The sequence below is a fragment of the Orcinus orca genome, chromosome 7, assembly GCF_937001465.1.
Source record: "Orcinus orca chromosome 7, mOrcOrc1.1, whole genome shotgun sequence".
Lineage (NCBI taxonomy): Eukaryota > Metazoa > Chordata > Mammalia > Artiodactyla > Delphinidae > Orcinus > Orcinus orca.
In genome coordinates, this window is record NC_064565.1 from 78,180,414 (window position 1) to 78,198,558 (window position 18,145).

The following is an 18,145-nucleotide window of genomic DNA, read 5'->3' on the forward strand; positions in this document are numbered from 1 at the left end:
GTGCCCCACAGTGAACCCTGCAGCCACTGACAATAGACAGTGCCAAGGATCTGAGAAGCCCCTCTGTGGCCTCAGCAGACCCGAATAATAGTCTCTCTGTGGCTCCCCAAGAATCGTGAGCTGTTTTTTCTTAGCATTAGTATGACAATCATTAAAATCATTTACAAAGTGCAGCCCTATGTGATGCTGTATACGGCGCGATAAAACGAAGTTAATACCATGCCATCAGAGAGCTTATAAAGTGATTTATCGTGAAGCACAGTTGGGTGATACAATTAGGAGTCCTGTTTTGGCAGTAGCATGGATTTCAGAGTGGGGTTGAGCACTGACTCTGGCACTCAATAGTTACATGAACTTGGACAACTCTTAACTCTGTGACCTTCAAGGGAAAAATAGTTAAATTGTAACATGATGAGTGAGAACTTAGAGTGGTTAAGAACTCTGGAGTTCCCTCGCTCCCCTCATCAAAACTCTCAGGTATAAAAACAGTACCTTTCTAATAGGATTCATTTGATTAAACATGATAATGTTTGTGTCTAGCATTTGGTAGGTACACAGTACTCCTGACCATTGGCGTGCCCAGCCTGGCATAAAGTAAGATATCAGAAATGTTGTTCTCTCTCCCCCATGCTTGTGTCTTCCTGCTTTGGGCGCTACGAATTTCCAGGTGGGAAGGACAGATGGTTGTACTGCTCAATAAATATTTACTGAATTGGTTTTACAGTGGAAAGTCTTTAAGACTACGAATATCAAGCTGTCTTGCTAAAGGTGTGGCTTCGTAATTGGGGCAGTTTGTGTGGAGAGTTAAAGATAATTTTAGAGTTTCAAATACTACAGGATAGTGCAATGGTTAAAACAAAAATAAGAAGAATGTATCTTTAATAATGTGAGTTACTGCCTGTTCCCTTTAGGAATGAGGTCCTGGCTGCAGAAGTCTCTATTTCAACACCCAGATCAAGCAGAATACAAAGGTTCAGTGCCAGTTTCATCTGAAACTTGTTTTGCAGTGTCACGGTCTTGCAGTCTTAGGAAAAGACTTGTGGTTGCTATGGAACTGTTAATAATGATTGCCACCCTTACCTCAATTCCTCATACTTCTAATCTCTAACATAAAATCACTTAGACTTGGGCTGTAGGGCAGTAAACAAACTTTTGAGCAAGAATTAACTGGGTTTGGGCATTAGTGTCTTAATGTAGGAAATGACTTTCATTATAACCTTTACTTACACTAGTGGCTTGGCTATGTCAAAGGAGCTTCTCGTTTCCTGATAGTGAACTGAAATGCAGGAGGTTCAAACCTTGTTCTTCTGCATGAGCATTGCTAAAAGCAGAAACATTTTGGGCTTTCATCTTACAATAAATGTAAGAAAAAAATATTTATTTTGTGCAGAACTGGCCTTAGTGTGGGTCTTTTATTTTCATGTATAAAAAGAAATTCAACCACGTACTAGATTCGTAAATGGAAGGAGAAAGAAGAAAATATTCCTGTTGAAATATATGTCTATATATTTTAAAAATAAAATCTCATGGAAAAATGACATCGTTGCTCTATTTCTGTGAGATCTGTGATCTGTGTAATAGACACTTCTTGTTCCTGAATTATATTTCTAAGATAACGATCTCAGTGCTTATTAATGTATAATCTTTGGGGGAAAACTAATCCAGTTCTTGAGCTCCAGTCACATAAAGTTAGGAATGGGTTATTGGGTGGGTATGAAGAAGACTGGGGACTTTGTAGCCTCACCAGTATGCAAATATTTCAACAATAAACAGAATAACTAGTTTTCATTTCCACAACTGCTGCTCTCTCTAATCCCTACAGTATGTGTTTGCCAACAATTAGCTGGCTTAATTCTCTGTTCCATTGGTTAGGATTTTAATGTTTCAAATGAGGAACAGAGAATAAATGTCTGTCAGTCAAATCTAAAAAGATGCCTTTTTAGATAGTTTCTAGGAACAAATAACATAAGCATTTTTGAAAAGGAAATGTAAACCTTGCATTAGCTCTGGATGGCCCAACTCCTTGGCTGCAAAAAAGTAACAGCAACTTTGGAAAGGTTAAACAGGCATGTTCAGGGCCCTGAGTGAAATTTAGTCTTCTACCAACTGGATGGCACTGCAGAAGACAAAGGTGTATCTGTGTGAATAAACTGAACATACGGTTCAATACATTCACGTTTGCAGGGCTGTTTAAGGTATTTTAAGGTCTGGTACAAAATAATAAAAATGTAGATGGAACTATCAGATTCATCAAGCTGCCACAGTAAATTCAGATGCTCTCCGGAGCTGGTAAGGTGATGTCAAGAAAGTTAAACTTGAAGAATGAGACTTGGATTTCTAAATGAGATTGGGGAAAAAAGAAAGCAGAGTTAATAGGGGAAATCAAGAATAAAAAATCAACATTATGGCTACATTTGGAGGAGAGTTTAATAATCAGTTCTTTCTGTTGTTTTTAAAGTTTTCTGCCGAGAAACTGACATTGTTATGTACTTTTTAGTTTTTGGTTTATTTATTCTCCTTTAACACAGCCATTGTTAGTTCAACAATCTAATATTTGGGGTACATTATTGCAAAATAAGGACACAGCTGTATCAGTTATGCCATCAATACATTTGTTAATCCTATCCCTTTTGTAAGGCAAAGCATAGTTTGTTAATACTGTTTTAGATTAGCTGTATTTGTAAGGCTAGTTATAATGAGTGGTACATACTAAAGGTAGGGAATTTGCTCTCTGGTACAACTGTCTTTAAACTGTAATAGTTTTCTCAAAACATTACCATTCTGTAATTAAAAATAAAGCAATATTTTAGTATAATGTTAGGCAGTAGTAAAAATTACCCTGTCTGAGTAAATGTACACATACACATAAACACTAGCATGCTTTAAGAAACATATTAATATTCTGTGAAATTAATATATAAATAAAATATGACCTAGAATGAAATTACCGTTATGTACAAAAAAGGAAAACTTGACTCTTTCCCTTCCCAAACCTGTTGATTCTAACATGTTACAAACGTACATTACATCATTTGAAGTGTAAGGATTATTTCAAATTTGGAAAACATTAAAGAATAGTACAATCCAACTTCCTACAAAAGGCAGTATGTATTAATTAATTTTGAAGATTTATGTTCATTCCAATGTTAAAGAGACATCTTTTTGAACTTCCTTAGGGAAATATTTGTAATGTCTTTTATTAAGGAAAAAAACGCGGCTTTAACACAGTAAAATGTTTTTTTAGATTATTTGAAAATATTAGAGAATAAAAATATTGTGAAGATATAGCATATGATTCTAGGATAAATGAATTTCTTCAGCATTGTTATATGAGTAAATACTTGAGCTAATATCGTAAATATTTTACTTTTGAGCACATGCTTTTTTCTCTGTCTTCATTCTCTTTGCCATTCTTTGTTTCCTGTTTCTTTTATTTTCCAACTTCTCCTTAGTTTTCTTTTTCTAATAGTCCCAACTTTTCTACATATCTTACTTCATTAGCTGAACATTATAGTCTTTCAATTTCTCCTTCATTTTCAATAAACAATGTTTTCTACTAAGTCAATAGCCAACTTTCTCTTCTACCTTTTAAGAAAAGTATTTTCTTCTTGAAATATAAAGTAGTTATCTCTTTAGCTTAAATACATATGTATATTATATATCACACACTTAAAGAATAAAGATTCACAGAATTCTATGGAAATTCAATATATTAGTGGTACGCTTATTCAGCAAGCTTATGGAATGACAAAAAATGAATCAGATTTCATGATTAGTATCTTACGTAGCCTCTGATGTTTCTGACTTAGCCAAATTGATCAGTGATTTTTGACTGCTGCATTTCTTCTTCTGGGCAGTCTTGGAGAACTACAGAAATGGAACCTAAGAGTAAATTAGAACTGTAGACCCTGACAGGTTGCCTTCATAGTAAATCTTGGGCACGTGTGTGCGCCTACTGTGTAGTAAATGATGACTACCTGGACAGTAACACGGTGTGAGTGGGGAGTGCTGGAGATGTACAGGAGTTTGTTTCTAGGCTCTGGTTACCCACTTAACTGAAAGCACAGGCTGGGCACAGAGCGCTGTGCCTTTAGGCGGTCTGGTCCACCTGGAGCACAGCTGGCTGCACCGGCTCCTTATCTGAGCGCTCTGCCTCATGGGAGGTTAGCACGTAGCCTCCATCATAGCACACCTGCTGTGCCTGTTCCAAGGCCACCGACTCTTCTTCTTCATCTTCCACAATAGTCAAGTCGATGTTGCTGTCCATGGCCGAGTCACTCCCTCTTGAGGCCGCCCTCCCAGCATCCCCCTCCATGCTCTTCCCTTCCACCAGTACACTGGTGAGGGATGCTTCCGAAAGACGCTCCGCAAATGAGCTCTCCTCGTGGTCATTCGGCACCTCACTGCTAGGCATGTCTTCTGACTTGGTCTCATTTTCTGCAGGGCTTTCTCCCTCTCGGACTTTCTTTCGACCGAAAGTGAGGGGAGAGACCTTGAAGGGGGAGCTTTTCCCTGAGGATGTTTTCTGGTGATTGGAAGTGAGAGATTTCTTAATCTTCTCTCTCCTCTCTGCAGATACGATCTTTGTCCCCAGCTTGTTCATCTTTTTCTCGATGTTCTGGCGAGAAAATGCTTTCTTGAGGCTATCCACTTTGCGGAGACTGGATCTTTTTATTTTCTCTGCCCGGCTTTCTTCCATCTTTTCCTCTGCACTGTCTTCCAGGGCCTCCTCGTCATGGGGCAATTCATCATCGGACGAGAGGTCCACTGTGTGCAGAGTTTCCTCCAGGGACTTGTTCTCATCAGCATGCTCCTCTTCCTTCCCTTCCGCTAGGCTGGAAGCTGGCTCTTTCACAAACACACTGGCAGGGATCTCATTTTCTTCCTGAAAAGATGGACAATGTAAATTTCATGTTAATAACACATTTCACAAATAGTCCTGAACTGCTGTAATTTCTGGGTATGTGTTTTTGGCATGACAGAAACCAAAGGTCTGTGGCTTTAGTTTTCTAGAATATGAAAAGTTAATTCTAAACTGATCAAGTCATTCCGCTTAGGCTGGATAAGGCCAACGGCTGCCTGTTGGGAATATTATGAGGGCATCTGGCAAGGGCTCTATCAGTGACAGGCAGGGAGGGAAGTGGGCTGTGGGTCAGACAAGACAAGGAAGCTGCCTAGATAAAGGAGCTAAAGTAAGTTACTGTGAACCCAGAGGGCCTCTCTCTCGTAACCTCAGGCTCTATTCCTGCCAAAATCCCACTGCAAAAGGGCCTGGAGGTCAAGTTAGAAGATAAAAGATGAAGACTTCCCAGTTCTCTCCCCTGCCCCATCTTTTCTTTAAGTGTCAGGCACCAGGTAAAACCTCTATCAGGTTCCCTCCCCAAGTAGAAGTCAAAAGTAAAGGCATGGTCAACCTTGGTATCTGTTTAAAAATGCATACTAATTTTTCTAATGACCTAATTTTGGAGTAAGAGAAGCAAGGGCCAGCCTTACTGGGGACCCACTCACGAAGCCTTGTGTTTAGAATGTCCTTTGTGGGCATATAAGGAGAGATGGTATACTGCGGCCATTTCTGGAGTAGTAAGGGGGAATCATGCTGCCAGGCGTAGCTTATCAAGCCTCTCTGTTAAATAGGGCTTCCTTGGGCAGGAGTACTTCAGTCTCCACCTAGGGTGAAGAGTGAAGAGGGAAACTCAGGAATCTGTGCCCCCTCCCCTTATTCCCAGCACACCTCTTTCTCCAGCTTCTGGGTGTACAATGATCTGCCTCTCCCTCTGCCTCAGGGAGCAGAGCCTGAAACCTTGCCTCCAGAGAGTGCAAGGGGGATGGTTCTCCAGAGTAGCGAAGCAGGGAGATTTGAACTCAGACAGACTTGGGTGACGCAGCATAGGAATCCCTTTGATTTTTATATTTTTCTTTAAATACAGGAAAATGAGAGCCAGCTAGCAAAGTGCCTTCACATTTTCATTGGATGAAATGGCACAGTGGAAAGAACGTGTGACAGGAGGCCTGAGTCTCAGTTCTTTCTGTACTGCTCAATGGCTCTGAGGCCTTCAGCAAATAACTTAATCTCCTTGTGTCTCAGTGTCTTCCAAATGTGAACAAGAGGATTTGACCCAGATTAGCAGCTTTCAAACTGCACTCCCAAGGGTATTATGAGTTCTGCAAGAATGCCAAGGTGGGCCAGGCTCCAGAGCCCACTGCCAGCCGGGCTTCAAGCAGAGCCTCAGTGTTACCTGATTATATTGTGGACTGCCCAGTAAACTTTCAGTTTGAAAAATAACTGGATTTAGTGAATTTAAAAGTCTGTGTGTTAAAAAGGGCTTCCCTGGTGGTGCAGTGGTTGAGAGTCTGCCTGCCGATGCAGGGGACACGGGTTCGTGCCCCGGTCCGGGAAGATCCCACATGCCGTGGAGCGGCTAGGCCTGTGAGCCATGGCCGCTGAGCCTGCGCGGCCGGAGCCTGTGCTCCGTGACGGGAAAGGCCACGACAGTGGGAGGCCTGCGTACCGCAAAAAAAACCAACAAAAGTCTATGTGTTAAAAAAATAATAATAAATTAAATAAATAAAAGCTCAAAACAAACAAACAAAAAGTCTATTTGGGAGCTAAACTTCATGCAAAGTTTATGTTAATGGTAAGAACTTCCCCCTTGTTTTGCAATTTTGATTGACTGAAGAGTCAATAAAATTGGGGTAGTGATCAAAAGTATGTTCTAAGTGTATACCTGTATACTTTCAACTTCTCACTACAAAGACTAAGTGAACAATGTTTTAATATAGAGAAACTTAAAAATCCCTCTCCTTATTAATCAGCAAATAGTATAATTACAATACTCTCTGAAAAGATACAACCCCATGTCCCCCGCTTACACACACATACTCATAACAGAGTATGAGTTCCATAAATTGGTTAGAAACAAAGTCTTGGGTAGAGTAAAAAGCAGCACGTCTGGTTAAATAGAATCCTTGGTAGAGTTAAGAAATCCCAAATTCTGTTTCCCAAAGCTTACTCCCATTTTGAATATCACAGAATGTCAGAAACACAGTATAAAAGATAAAGTAAAAACTTGAAATTTGCACGGGATTCCCACGAATAACTTATGACACGGACCTTTACAGAGAGCAACTCTGCCACGCTTCACGTCTTGACTTGCCTCTTTTTCGTTGGCGTGTATTCCCTGTGAGGGTGGGAACTTGTGTTTCTTGTTCACTGTTAAGCCCCGTGACTAGAGTAGTTCCCGACAGCTCAGCAGTTATTTGTTGAATGAGTGCATGTTGAGGAGGCTTTCTAAGACAGCCCTGAGGGTGGCTAGAGTGGAGACTGCCCCTGTGTCGGGCACTGCAAAAGAATGGACTTAGCTCTGTGTCTAGAAGGACATTTGCTGACTGCTGCTGCCACTGGGAAAAGAGGAGAACCAGGCCTAAGGGGCTCAGCAGTTTCCATTTTTAAGGAAGGATTTTATTCTCAGTGGATGAGCATTACTAAAAGAGGGGCAGACTGCAGAAATAGCTAGGGCTCTGATGCTTAGTCCAGAAGCAAAATTACTTCTGGGGTTTGACAAGAGGGTTGGGAAGGTTTGACAGGAGTTGCTTGCAGGAAAGGAAGAAACCAACAGCTCAGTGAAACGTTATTAAAAGTCCTCAGTAAAGGGCTTCCCTGGTGGTGCAGTGGTTGAGAGTCCGCCTGCCGATGCAGGGGACACGGGTTCGTGCCCCGGTCTGGGAAGATCCCACATGCCGCAGAGCGGCTGGGCCTGTGAGCCATGGCCTGGATGTCCGGAGCCTGTGCTCTGCAATGGGAAAGGCCACAACAGTGAGAGGCCTGCGTACCGCAAAAAAAAAAAAAAAAAAAAAATCCTCAGTAAAGAAGGCAGAGAGTCAGGTGGAAAATTAAAAATAAGCCTTGGTTACTAGAGGAGAGGTACATTTTGTGTAGTATAATCTCAGGTTAATCAAAGGTTTACCTTTGATTACTGTTGATTACCCTGATAACTTCCCTTTCTTCAACCTCAACAAAAAATGTCCGTATTAACTGTACTTCTAAAAGAATTAAACCAATAATATTGCATTTTTAATGCAGTGTAAATTTTATTGTTAAAAAAAGCACAGTTACTGTTGAGTCTTAGACTCTTGTCTCTCTCACTATGTGTCCTTTGAGGACAGGTTTGGGAAAAGTGCATTATCAGGTGAATCAGAAGTGATCTGTTGGTAGATCACACCGCATACATGAGGGCAGTCGAGAGATGGCGGGAAACCCAATTGAGCTCTTTCAGACAATGTCGGGGAAATTTATATAAGAACTCTTTGATGCCAACTATGAAAATAAACCCAGCAGGAACAGACATAATCCAGAATGAGTTGGATGTGTCTTAATACAACTGGAAACAAGTGCGATATGCCTTTTTGGCCAACTGCTATGCTTCTGCTGTCATTTTTATTAATCAAGCAGTATTTTGGGTTATGTCTACTGGACAGTGTTTATTTTGTGACTTCTTATAGTTCTACTCTGAAGGTAAGCAAGCCCTTTCCCTTCACATAGAAATTTGTGAATGTCCAAGTACATGTGGGACTTACATTTCCAAAATGTTTGTTTAGAAGCAGAAAAATGCTGACACTCTTCAAAATCTCTATTCTTTAGTAAAATGTAGACATGGCATTTGACTATAAAGGAACGATTATAGTGGTGGAAATTCAACTTGAACTTCAGACAGTGGCTCCTCTGTAACTGCAGTGTCCCCCAGGTGTCCAGTCTTACTTGCTCATGTGTCCTCCTTCAGTCCAATTACACATACCTTATGGAAACACTTGATATTTCACCTGCCTACAGGTGAGGTGATACTTCTGCCTTCAGCCTCCTGTTGTAATGTTTTTGATCTGCTTTCTCTTACAGATTCTAAGACTGATGGCTCTTTCAAGGGGGAGGATCAAATATACATCCTCAATTCCGTCACCACTTAACTATGCTAGTTACCCATGTATCCACTTGGGGTTTGTAACTCCTTAACATGGCATTAAGAATCCCTTGTGAGTTGCATTGCTTCCTTGGATAGTTGTACCCAGGAGAGGCCCCCAGCTGCAGCTGACTATTTGCCCTGTAGAGTTTTTTTTTAAGTTTTTTTAACATCTTTATTGGGGTATAATTGCTTTACAATGGTGTGTCAGTTTCTGCTTTGTAACAAAGTGAATCAGCTATACATATACATATATCCCCATATCTCTTCCCTCTTGCGTCTCCCTCCCTCCCACCCTCCCTATCCCACCCCTCTAGGTGGTCACAAAGCACCGAGCTGATCTCCCTGTGCTATGCGGCTGCTTCCCACTAGCTATCTATTTTACGTTTGGTAGTGTATATGTGTCCATGCCTCTTTCTCCAGATTTATTTTCAAAAAGGTACGTAGCCCCACTGATGTAGCTGCTCCTGGTTCTGACCTTTCACAAGGACCCTTAGGGGTTTTTAAAAGGAAGGGAGGGCTTCCCTGGTGGCGCAGTGGTTGAGAGTCCGCCTGCCGATGCAGGGGACGCGGGTTCGTGCCCCGGTCCGGGAAGATCCCACATGCCGCGGAGCGGCTAGGCCCGTGAGCCATGGCCACTGAGCCTGCGCGTCTGGAGCCTGTGCTCCGCAACGGGAGAGGCCACAACAGTGAGAGGCCCACGTACCGCAAAAAAAAAAAAAAAAAAAAAGGAAGGGAGAGTTAATCAGTACACTTCTAACATATATGAATGATATGCTTGCACCATAAAAGAGAAAAGGAATGGAAAGAACTCTTGAGAAAGTGGCATTTTTTCCTTGCACTTTCACTTGTTTGCCGTTTATACTGATTCTTGTGACTAACAGTCCCAAGTCTTGCGTGCAGATATCAACACAGAGAAACTGGCCAACATGCTGGGTACTTCTTGGGTTGATATTCATGGAAGCAAATCTTCTTTGCACATAGATAGATACACACACTTTAAAAGAGAAGGAGACTCTATGACTAGCATTAGAAAAGGAAGCTACAGTAAGTCATTTAAAAGCTTGAACAGGCAGTTTGCTCTCCTGTCACTAACTTATCATCCCCGTTGTTAGAAGAAAATAACAAAAGGCTGTTACATTCCCACAGGGATGTGGTGGCATCGTAGAGGGATATGAGGACCATAAATTTGTGTCCATGGAACGTTTTATCCAATAATCTCTAAATACTAGTTATGAAAATGGAACTGTGCTCACCTGACATTCTGATTTATAGGTCTCTTTTACACATTGATGGTTTTCTCCAGTTTGTGTTTCTGAGGTATAGATTGCCAAGTGGATAAAGCCATTGATTAGAAATGTACCCCTAAAGCAGCTGTTGGTGGAATCAGCAAGTCATAAGAATAAAATGCATTAGTTATAATCCCTGAGCAGTCTTTCACATTCCCGAGGATTTAAAAGTTTCATTATTTTCCAGTGTTATAGAGGGTTCAGTTCTTTTTTAAGATCACACTGCTTAGGTGTTCTTTGTTGCATACACACAAAAAACACAAAACAAAACAAAAAACAAACCACACTGAATTATTTAAAAGCTATTGTAGAAAACCCAGTAAATATGAACTTTGCCATAGTGGGATTATAGTGTTTGTTTTCACTCATTTCATAATTCAACTGTATAATTTCTATTATTAATAAAATGAAACCTTGCTAGTCACTTTGTTTCTCAGGGCCTCTGCTCCTTTGATATAAAATGAGGTTAACCTAAATGATTGTTGAGGTGCTTTCCAGCTCTAAAATACTTGATTCTGTGATATTAACCTAAATCCCATGAAAACTAGTCTAACAGATTGCAAAAGTGATCTCACAGTGTACAAATGCCAAACATGCTTTGTTTCATGCAGGAATCAAAACTATAGGACCTGAGTTGCATTGGCGAACACTTTTCATTTGTTCAATTCAAACAGATATGGATTACAAAACAACAGAAGGGGCAACATTTACCTGGAAGGGCTGCATCTGAGATAGAGTCTCGTTTTGTAATATGTGAGAGAAGTAATGATTCTTTTGAAGAAATACCGACAATAATCAGTTACTCATTTAAAGTGCCTGAGGCAGTGCTGACATTCAATAAATGTAAATAGTAACAATAAGAACTAGCATTTTGTTTATCTCATAAACTAAAGGGCACCGGATAAGTAGCACATCAAAACCAGTATCCCATTATGGGAATATTAATCAATGTGATAGAAACATCGTGAGCTGTCATATAAAGGTGACTGTGGTTATCTATATGCCCATTTCTTCTAAGTCTGTACTAATTTAGCAATTTTCAGAGCAGTGGCTTTGGATAAATACAGTCTTTAAAAAAATTAATTTAAAAATAGTCTGAAGATGTTATACTTTCAGCACCTTTCTAAAATTCTGTTCTCATCAAAGGAACCCAAATGATGAATATTTGAACACATTTATAGGCTTGATTCTCCATGAATGTAGCCACAGCAAACATCTGACTTCTACTCTTTTCACCCAGTTTCACAATTTCATGTGGATGAAAGTGTAAACTGTCCATGAGTACTCTCATTTTGTTCCCTGGATTTGAAATCATTCTGAAACTGCTTTGTCAAGTAATCATTACTAGAAGTTTAAGAGGCCTTAAGTGGGCATCACACCCTCAGTGCCAGTTACCTGTGAAATTCTAGTCTCTTCAATCAACAGAGAAAACTTCCTCTTAACTGTAAATTCACTGATTTTTGTACAAATTTTATTTTTAGTAAAAGATACATATGCACTTACAGGCAAAGAATTAGTCTTATTGGTCTTTAGCATTTTCTTTTTGAAGATCAGCAACCTCTCTGAGTCTTACTATCATTTATACTGGCTCCTGTTACAGTATTTTGAATTCAAACATTGATCTTAAGCCATTATTCAAAAAAAATATTAAAAGGGAAGCTGCTAAGTTTAACAAGGATTTTACAATTTATTTTATTGCTCAAAAGGAGATGAATTTTCTCCAGTTTTAGATTCTACTGGTTATAATTTGAAGTAATTGCTAAGACATGAGAGGCTTAACAGCTACAACAATGTTGTAAGTTTAGCACAGACTTAAATAAATAAATGACATATTTTAAACAGGACAAATTTCAGAATTAAAAAAAATGCTAATGTGTATCTAGTGTTAGTAGCATCTAGTAGATCAACCAGCCAACCAACCAACCAACCAACCAAAAAGCACCTGCAGATTTTGGAAAACACAACAGGACTTTACAAATGGAAACATAATCTTCTAAACACTATAGGAGTCAATATGATCCAGTCAGGTGACAGATTTTCGTTCTTCAATCTCCTATTTTTACATTAATTCTTTTTGTCTTAAACTAGAAAACCAGTGGATTTAGTAAGGGAAAGTCTAGCATAGGGGTCCAAGTGGACTGAAAGTGACAAACAACTTAGAGACCTGAAGTGGCACCTGGTACATTATCCGCCCTCCTCACTCTGCAGGTCTAGAAAACATCTACCCTGTGCCCCACTGTGAAGACTGTGCTGCTACTAGAAGGGTCTATTTAGAGTAGGCCCTTTGGGCAGAGTCCTGTGCTTTTAAAGGGCTTTGCTTTCCTTTGCTCTGGGAGTGATGTAATATTGATTTCAACTCGGTAGTTGTCATACAATGTATGGGAGGGAGTGGGAGTGTGTGTGTGTTTAGCTTTTAATAAATCCCAACTAAAAAAGCAAAAGCATAGCTGTTTGAAGATCCTGGGCAGGGTGAGGTCAGTTTTTACTAAAAAGCCATATTTCTAACCAAGCACAAGTATAGCCTCCTCACCATGCAAATGCATTGCAGATCCACCCAGGAAGAGCTTCAGTTCTTTGAGCTTACACCACGACAGTCGCTAACCATTTAAAATATGTTATTCCATTTATTCCTCACCCTATGAGAGAGATATGAGGGAAGAAGCATTAATGTTTAAGAGCGCACACTTTGGAGTCAATTAAATATGAGTTGAAATCCCAGCTTCACCACTGCCTACTAAATAGTTTCAGACAAGATATAAGTATCTCTGAATCTCAGCATCCTCATCTGTAAATTGGTGCAGTTGAGATAAACTACAGAAAGATACTTAGCAGAGTATGCAGGGCTTATTAAGAGCTCAAAATACTTTTACTCTTTCAAATATTAATAAGGTGTACAGATGAGGAAACAAAGCTTGGAAAAGCTACACAATGTGCACCAGATCACATAACTGGCAAGTGGTGAAACTAGGATTTGAACCAGTGTCTGTATGACAAAATTTATCTTTTCTCAACCCCTATACTGGACCACTCTCTAACACAAGTTATTATTATATCCATTGGCATAATGGATAGAATATAATAATTATAATGGATATAATAATTTACTACCCTAGAAACCCCTACTTTAAGAAGGATCAAGAGAAAGAGCAACTTTTCCACTGAGGGACTTCATTTGTATTTGTTTTTTCAGAATAGTCATCTTGCAACGTCTTGAGAGTTGATATTTCTGATATCCTTTAGGCTAATAAAAGATCTTACATTACATGACTTAAGAAAGGTCCAATTCCTTGCCCCTCTAATTCTCTGTCTCCTAAACTGCTCTTTCAAAAAAGTCCTTGGGGGCTGCTTGCTAAGAGGCCCTGAATGGAGCCTGAACACATTGCTTTGGATTCTTTTAGCTTCTACCTTGGTCTTGAGCCCCTGTTTCACCTTGTCCTCACTATATGGAGAATTCCTACCGTTTCTGGCTGTAATTTCACACCTGTCAATCCAATGTGACAAAACAGGAGACCATGGCAGGGCTTCAGCAGCAGCCCGTGTCTTTAAGTTCCTAACAGTTGTTTTTTTAAATGTCAGATTTACAGTTCTCTTGAAATTTTTAGTCACGTATCTTCTCCATCCCTCTCCCCAACACCTACAGAACATCCTCCGTGGCAAAACAAAACAAAACCTGATCCCGACATACTGTGATTTTCCTCTACTACATAAATAATTTTTTGTTTTTCCTCCTTAACTGAGGGACAGGACAAGAGAGAATCTCTCTGATTCATACTGGAAGGAGGGAAATTTCCTTTGATGACTCAGATTTAAACAGGTCTGTATATATTTGGTTTTGTTTGGAGATCAGTGTTTAATTTATAAATGCCTTGAGAGTTGAGATTTATAATATCTTTTAGGCTAATAAAGTTAGGATCTTATATGGCTTAAGAAAGGCGCAGTTACCATATCTCTTTTCAGTTCGTCTGGTTCATGAAAAGCTATTCCATTTGCATTAAAAGCTAAAAAATTTCCGGTCTGCAACAGACTGCAAGGTATAGAAGGACATCAGCTGCCTGAAGCTTTACAACATCAAGTGCAATGTGGGGGGACAAAAAAGCAGCGAGATGAGTCTTTCCTTTTATGGAGGAAGGAGGCTTAAGTTCTAAATTGGCAGAGCAGATTCATTTAGAAAAAGAAGGCTCCCTCCGTTTAAGTTCCAATTTCTAAATCTCTTTGGGGAGATGAAGGCTCTTCTTGTGTGCCTTTCACAATCAAACATTTGGTTATACCCTCTCCCCTCCATGGCTCTGAAATCCTCTCCTATTCACGTGGTCACAATGAGACAGCCCTGGGGCAGGGATGGCAACTGCTTCCTGGGCTCTGTGCTGGCTGGGCTCCACTGGGCGGAAGGGCTTCCAGCGTTAGGCAGGGCTGCCCTTGGATTCACAAACACCCACCACGTGGCGGAACAACAGTCCCACGCAATCTCCCTGTCCCCAAAGAGCCTCTTGCTACATTAATTGCATCATTGATGCATTACAAAAATTAAGTGGCCTTTTCATTCCAAGGCAACCATTTGAAGGAGAAAATATCCTAGGCTAGCCTTTGTAACTGTAACTGATAACACTGCTTTTGTTTTACTTTACAGTTGTGGTCTCTCTGAGCAAGGAGAAGCATATCTAGTGTGTTTGTAGAGTAATGCTCTATAGTTTCAGTGCATTTGCTAGAAAACAAGCTCAACAAGATTGCTTTAGCCAAAAGTAGAAGGCTAGTTCATCTCTAATGGAATCAATCTTCAATACTTGGTTAGTCCCCAAAACACTGGTGACCTTTGGACAAAGGGAGCCTTTAAAAAGTTATGAATTTGACTTGATTAAAAAACAAAACAGAAAACTCACATGATCACCTCATTTCTACAAAGAGTTAATAAACAGCCAGTGAATTAATTTGCCTGTCCAGCTAACAGCTGCAGTCAGAGCCCCACGTTCACAATGCAAAGAGACAAGTGAATCTGACTAGTGTGCCTGCACCTGCTCACCTTCCCAACCTGTATGGAGGTGCTCCTGACAAATGACCCCGACATGCTAACTCCTGAGGCCCCTGCCTTGGGTTTAGGCTGCAGTGACCTGGGGAATTCCCAGCCCTGTGTGTAGATTTCACATGCACCTGCTGAAGGCGGCGGGGACAGTGCCTCGTGTGTGTGTGCGTGTGTGCACCTGCTGAAGGCGGCGGGGACAGTGCCTCGTGTGTGTGCGTGTGTGTGTGTGTGTGAGAGAGAGAGAGAGAGATCCCTGACAGGCAGGACAGATGTACAAATGGCTGTGAGAGCCAGGCGACTGAGATCATGGATGCGGAGTCCCAGCTGGGTGGGCGGAGAGTAGGGGCACTGACCTGGAAGATGAGCACCTTGAAATGGTTGCGCCTGAGGAGCTGGGCGTGGTTGTTCTCTAGCCGCTTCACTTGCGCGCACTGCCTCTCCAAGCGCTCCCTAACGGCGCGCGTGTGGGCGCTGACCTTGCGGGACTTCTCCAGCAGCTTGCTCACCGTGTTGCTGGTGGAGGCCTGGTACTTGGAGAGCTTGGTGAGGTCGTTCTGGATGCCCTTCACGGAGCCCTCCAGGCTTATCTGCCGCTGCTCCATCTTGTGCTGGTTCTCCTGCACGGCATCCAGCATGTTCACCAGCTTGTCCAGGAGCGTGAGTACTGTGACGGCGTTCACCTGTGAGTTGTCCCGGATGGCCTCCTCCGTGCTCCCCGGGTTCAGGCTAGGGCTCGGCGTGGAGGAGGGCACCGGGCTGGAGCTGCCCGGCTTCTCCTGCCGCATGTCAGGACCCGGGTGCTGGAACTTTTCAGCTTGCGCAGCGTCCTCCCCCATAGCTGGACAGGTGGGAACGTTCTTCTGGCTCCGGCGAGAAAGACGGTGGACAGGGGTGCAGAGCGTGGCCCTCTGGTTTGAGCTCAGAGCACCGCTCTCTGGGACTGGCAGAGGTTCAGACAGGCAACAACTGGCTACACTGATGAGGGAAACTGCATTCCAGCTGCTCTTAAAAGACCTACTCCACCCAGTGGGAGGCGAAGGATACAGAACTGAGAACCACTCAGGGTTTAGAGGCATGCACACACTTCCTAACCGCGTACTCCTCGGCACAGGTCACTTTCCTGCAGTTTAGCTTTTCTTTCCTGTGCCTCTTCCCTTTTAAAAATAAGTTCAATGTCATATTTCACTCATGACTTCATCTAGAGGCGGAGAAGAACACGCTAATTTGGCCCAGCTCCACAGTCTCCAATTGGCTAAAGCTAGTAAACTTTTCTCTGGCTGCTATGCTGCGTATGCTACAGAGTGCCTGTTTGTTTGGTTTTTTTTTTTCCTGGATACAAGTTATTCTAACGGAAAGTATTGTTTGCCTTTGCCCTAGAACAGACTGATGGGCTGCAGAACGCCTGGTGTCCTAATGGAAGGGGCCAAGTTTAAAGGGTACTTGCAGTCAAGTTTGTAGTGTTACTTTTTAATTTCCAAAGGGATAGAAGTAACATAATGACAAGGAAAACAGCCCAGTTCTTACTCTTGCAATTGGTGATGCAAGATAAGATGAAAGAGATTGAAATTCAGGGATGTTAAGACATGCAATGCTGTTACAGTTATCACGTAATAGATGGAAATTTTTTGAATGACCACTTTAAAAATAGAGTTTCTTTTGAGAAGTAAAATTGACATAGGAAAAGCCGAAAAAAAAAAAAAAGAAAATTATGGTTTCTTTAAGAACTTACCATGCTGATTTGTTTTAACTAATTTTGAATCAGGGCTGAGAGATTTTCTCAGATGCCCATCTCTGCAAGGCATTTATTGACACGTGCCCAGAAGTGTGACTCTCAGGCAGGTTGAGCTGGAGTTTCTGAAGTGCTTCTAATGTTTGACATTTCCAAATTCCTGCTCAGTGAAGTGGCACACCTGTTCTACAATGTGGCCCTCCTCAGCTAAGCCCTTGGGACTTGGGGCTTATTTCCTAAAACGACTTTACATGCTTGAATTGGTTTTAAACGTATCCAGCCTTTGAAAGTGCTTTCAGCAGGAAGTTTGTAATAGGCCTTCAACGTACAATTTTAAGAAGAACAAATACCAGCTCATTTGGGGTCAGGGTTGATAACGGAAAAAGTGCCGTTCTTCAACGGCAAAATGTACATGTGAGCCAATCAATCAGGAGGTCATTCGTTGTCACATCTATTGAATTTGTGAGTCCCCACTCTCTGTTCGGTTCTATATTTGATGAGCTATCTAGAGGATACTAATAAAGTGTGATCTAAGACCCTGCCCTCAGTGCATATGCCTGCTAGTTAGGGAGATGAATCAAAGATTTTACAGAGGCCCCCAATTTTCCTTAGATAATTAATACCCCCCAAACCCACTTAAAGTGAATCTTTTCAAAATAGGGAGAAAAAAAGTAAAAACATTTGGTTGAGAAAATATCTTTTAAAAATGTAAGAAAATTGTTAAAATGGATTTACCTTACATTTAACAAAATTTAGTTGGTCGGTGATGTGTTAAACATTAGAACAAAGGATGAATCAAGTGTTAATTCTGAGAAGCATAATTTTCTAACAAAATTATATGGTATCATGACACAATATCCATTTTACATTTGACTTCTATGGGCAAATAGAAGAAGTCATTATTACAAAAATATTTGAGGGCTTCATCAGTTTTCCAAGAGCCTCTCTTAAATTTTGACATTCCAATCATTCCCCTTTGAGGCACTTATTGTGCCATCATCTGTGTGGATATTTTCTTCTTCAAATGTTAAGTATTCCAGCTGCAGATTCTCATTTCCCAGAAGAGTTGCCCACGATTCAAGGGCTTCTCTAACATTACCTTCATCAACTTCATGATTTCTTAACATATTTTGAAAGATTTGCAATTTCACACTATAAT

The 18,145-nt window shown here is 41.1% G+C and overlaps 1 protein-coding gene across 1 annotated transcript; it reads right to left on the minus strand.

Moving 5' to 3' along the window:
- Window positions 1-2,474: 2,474 nt before the first annotated feature.
- On the minus strand, window positions 2,475-16,404 carry CAVIN2 (caveolae associated protein 2). The gene is made up of 2 exons (XM_004276949.4): window positions 15,611-16,404; window positions 2,475-4,885 (listed from the first exon to the last, which is right to left on the minus strand). The coding sequence occupies exons 1-2, from the start codon at window positions 16,331-16,333 to the stop codon at window positions 4,091-4,093; spliced, it is 1,518 nt and encodes a 505-aa protein (XP_004276997.2). The 5' UTR covers window positions 16,334-16,404; the 3' UTR covers window positions 2,475-4,090.
- Between the last annotated feature and the right edge of the window lie 1,741 nt (window positions 16,405-18,145).

What these genes read in the sequence shown, in the direction of transcription:
- CAVIN2 (XM_004276949.4), bottom strand. Translation starts at nt 16,333, where the DNA reads ATGCCTCTAAACCCTGAGTGGTTCTCAGTTCTGTATCCTTCGCCTCCC. An exon ending in TCAAGGTGCTCATCTTCCAG is followed by an intron (nt 4,886 to 15,610) that starts GTCAGTGCCCCT and finishes CCATCTTTTCAG; the next exon opens with GAAGAAAATGAGATCCCTGC.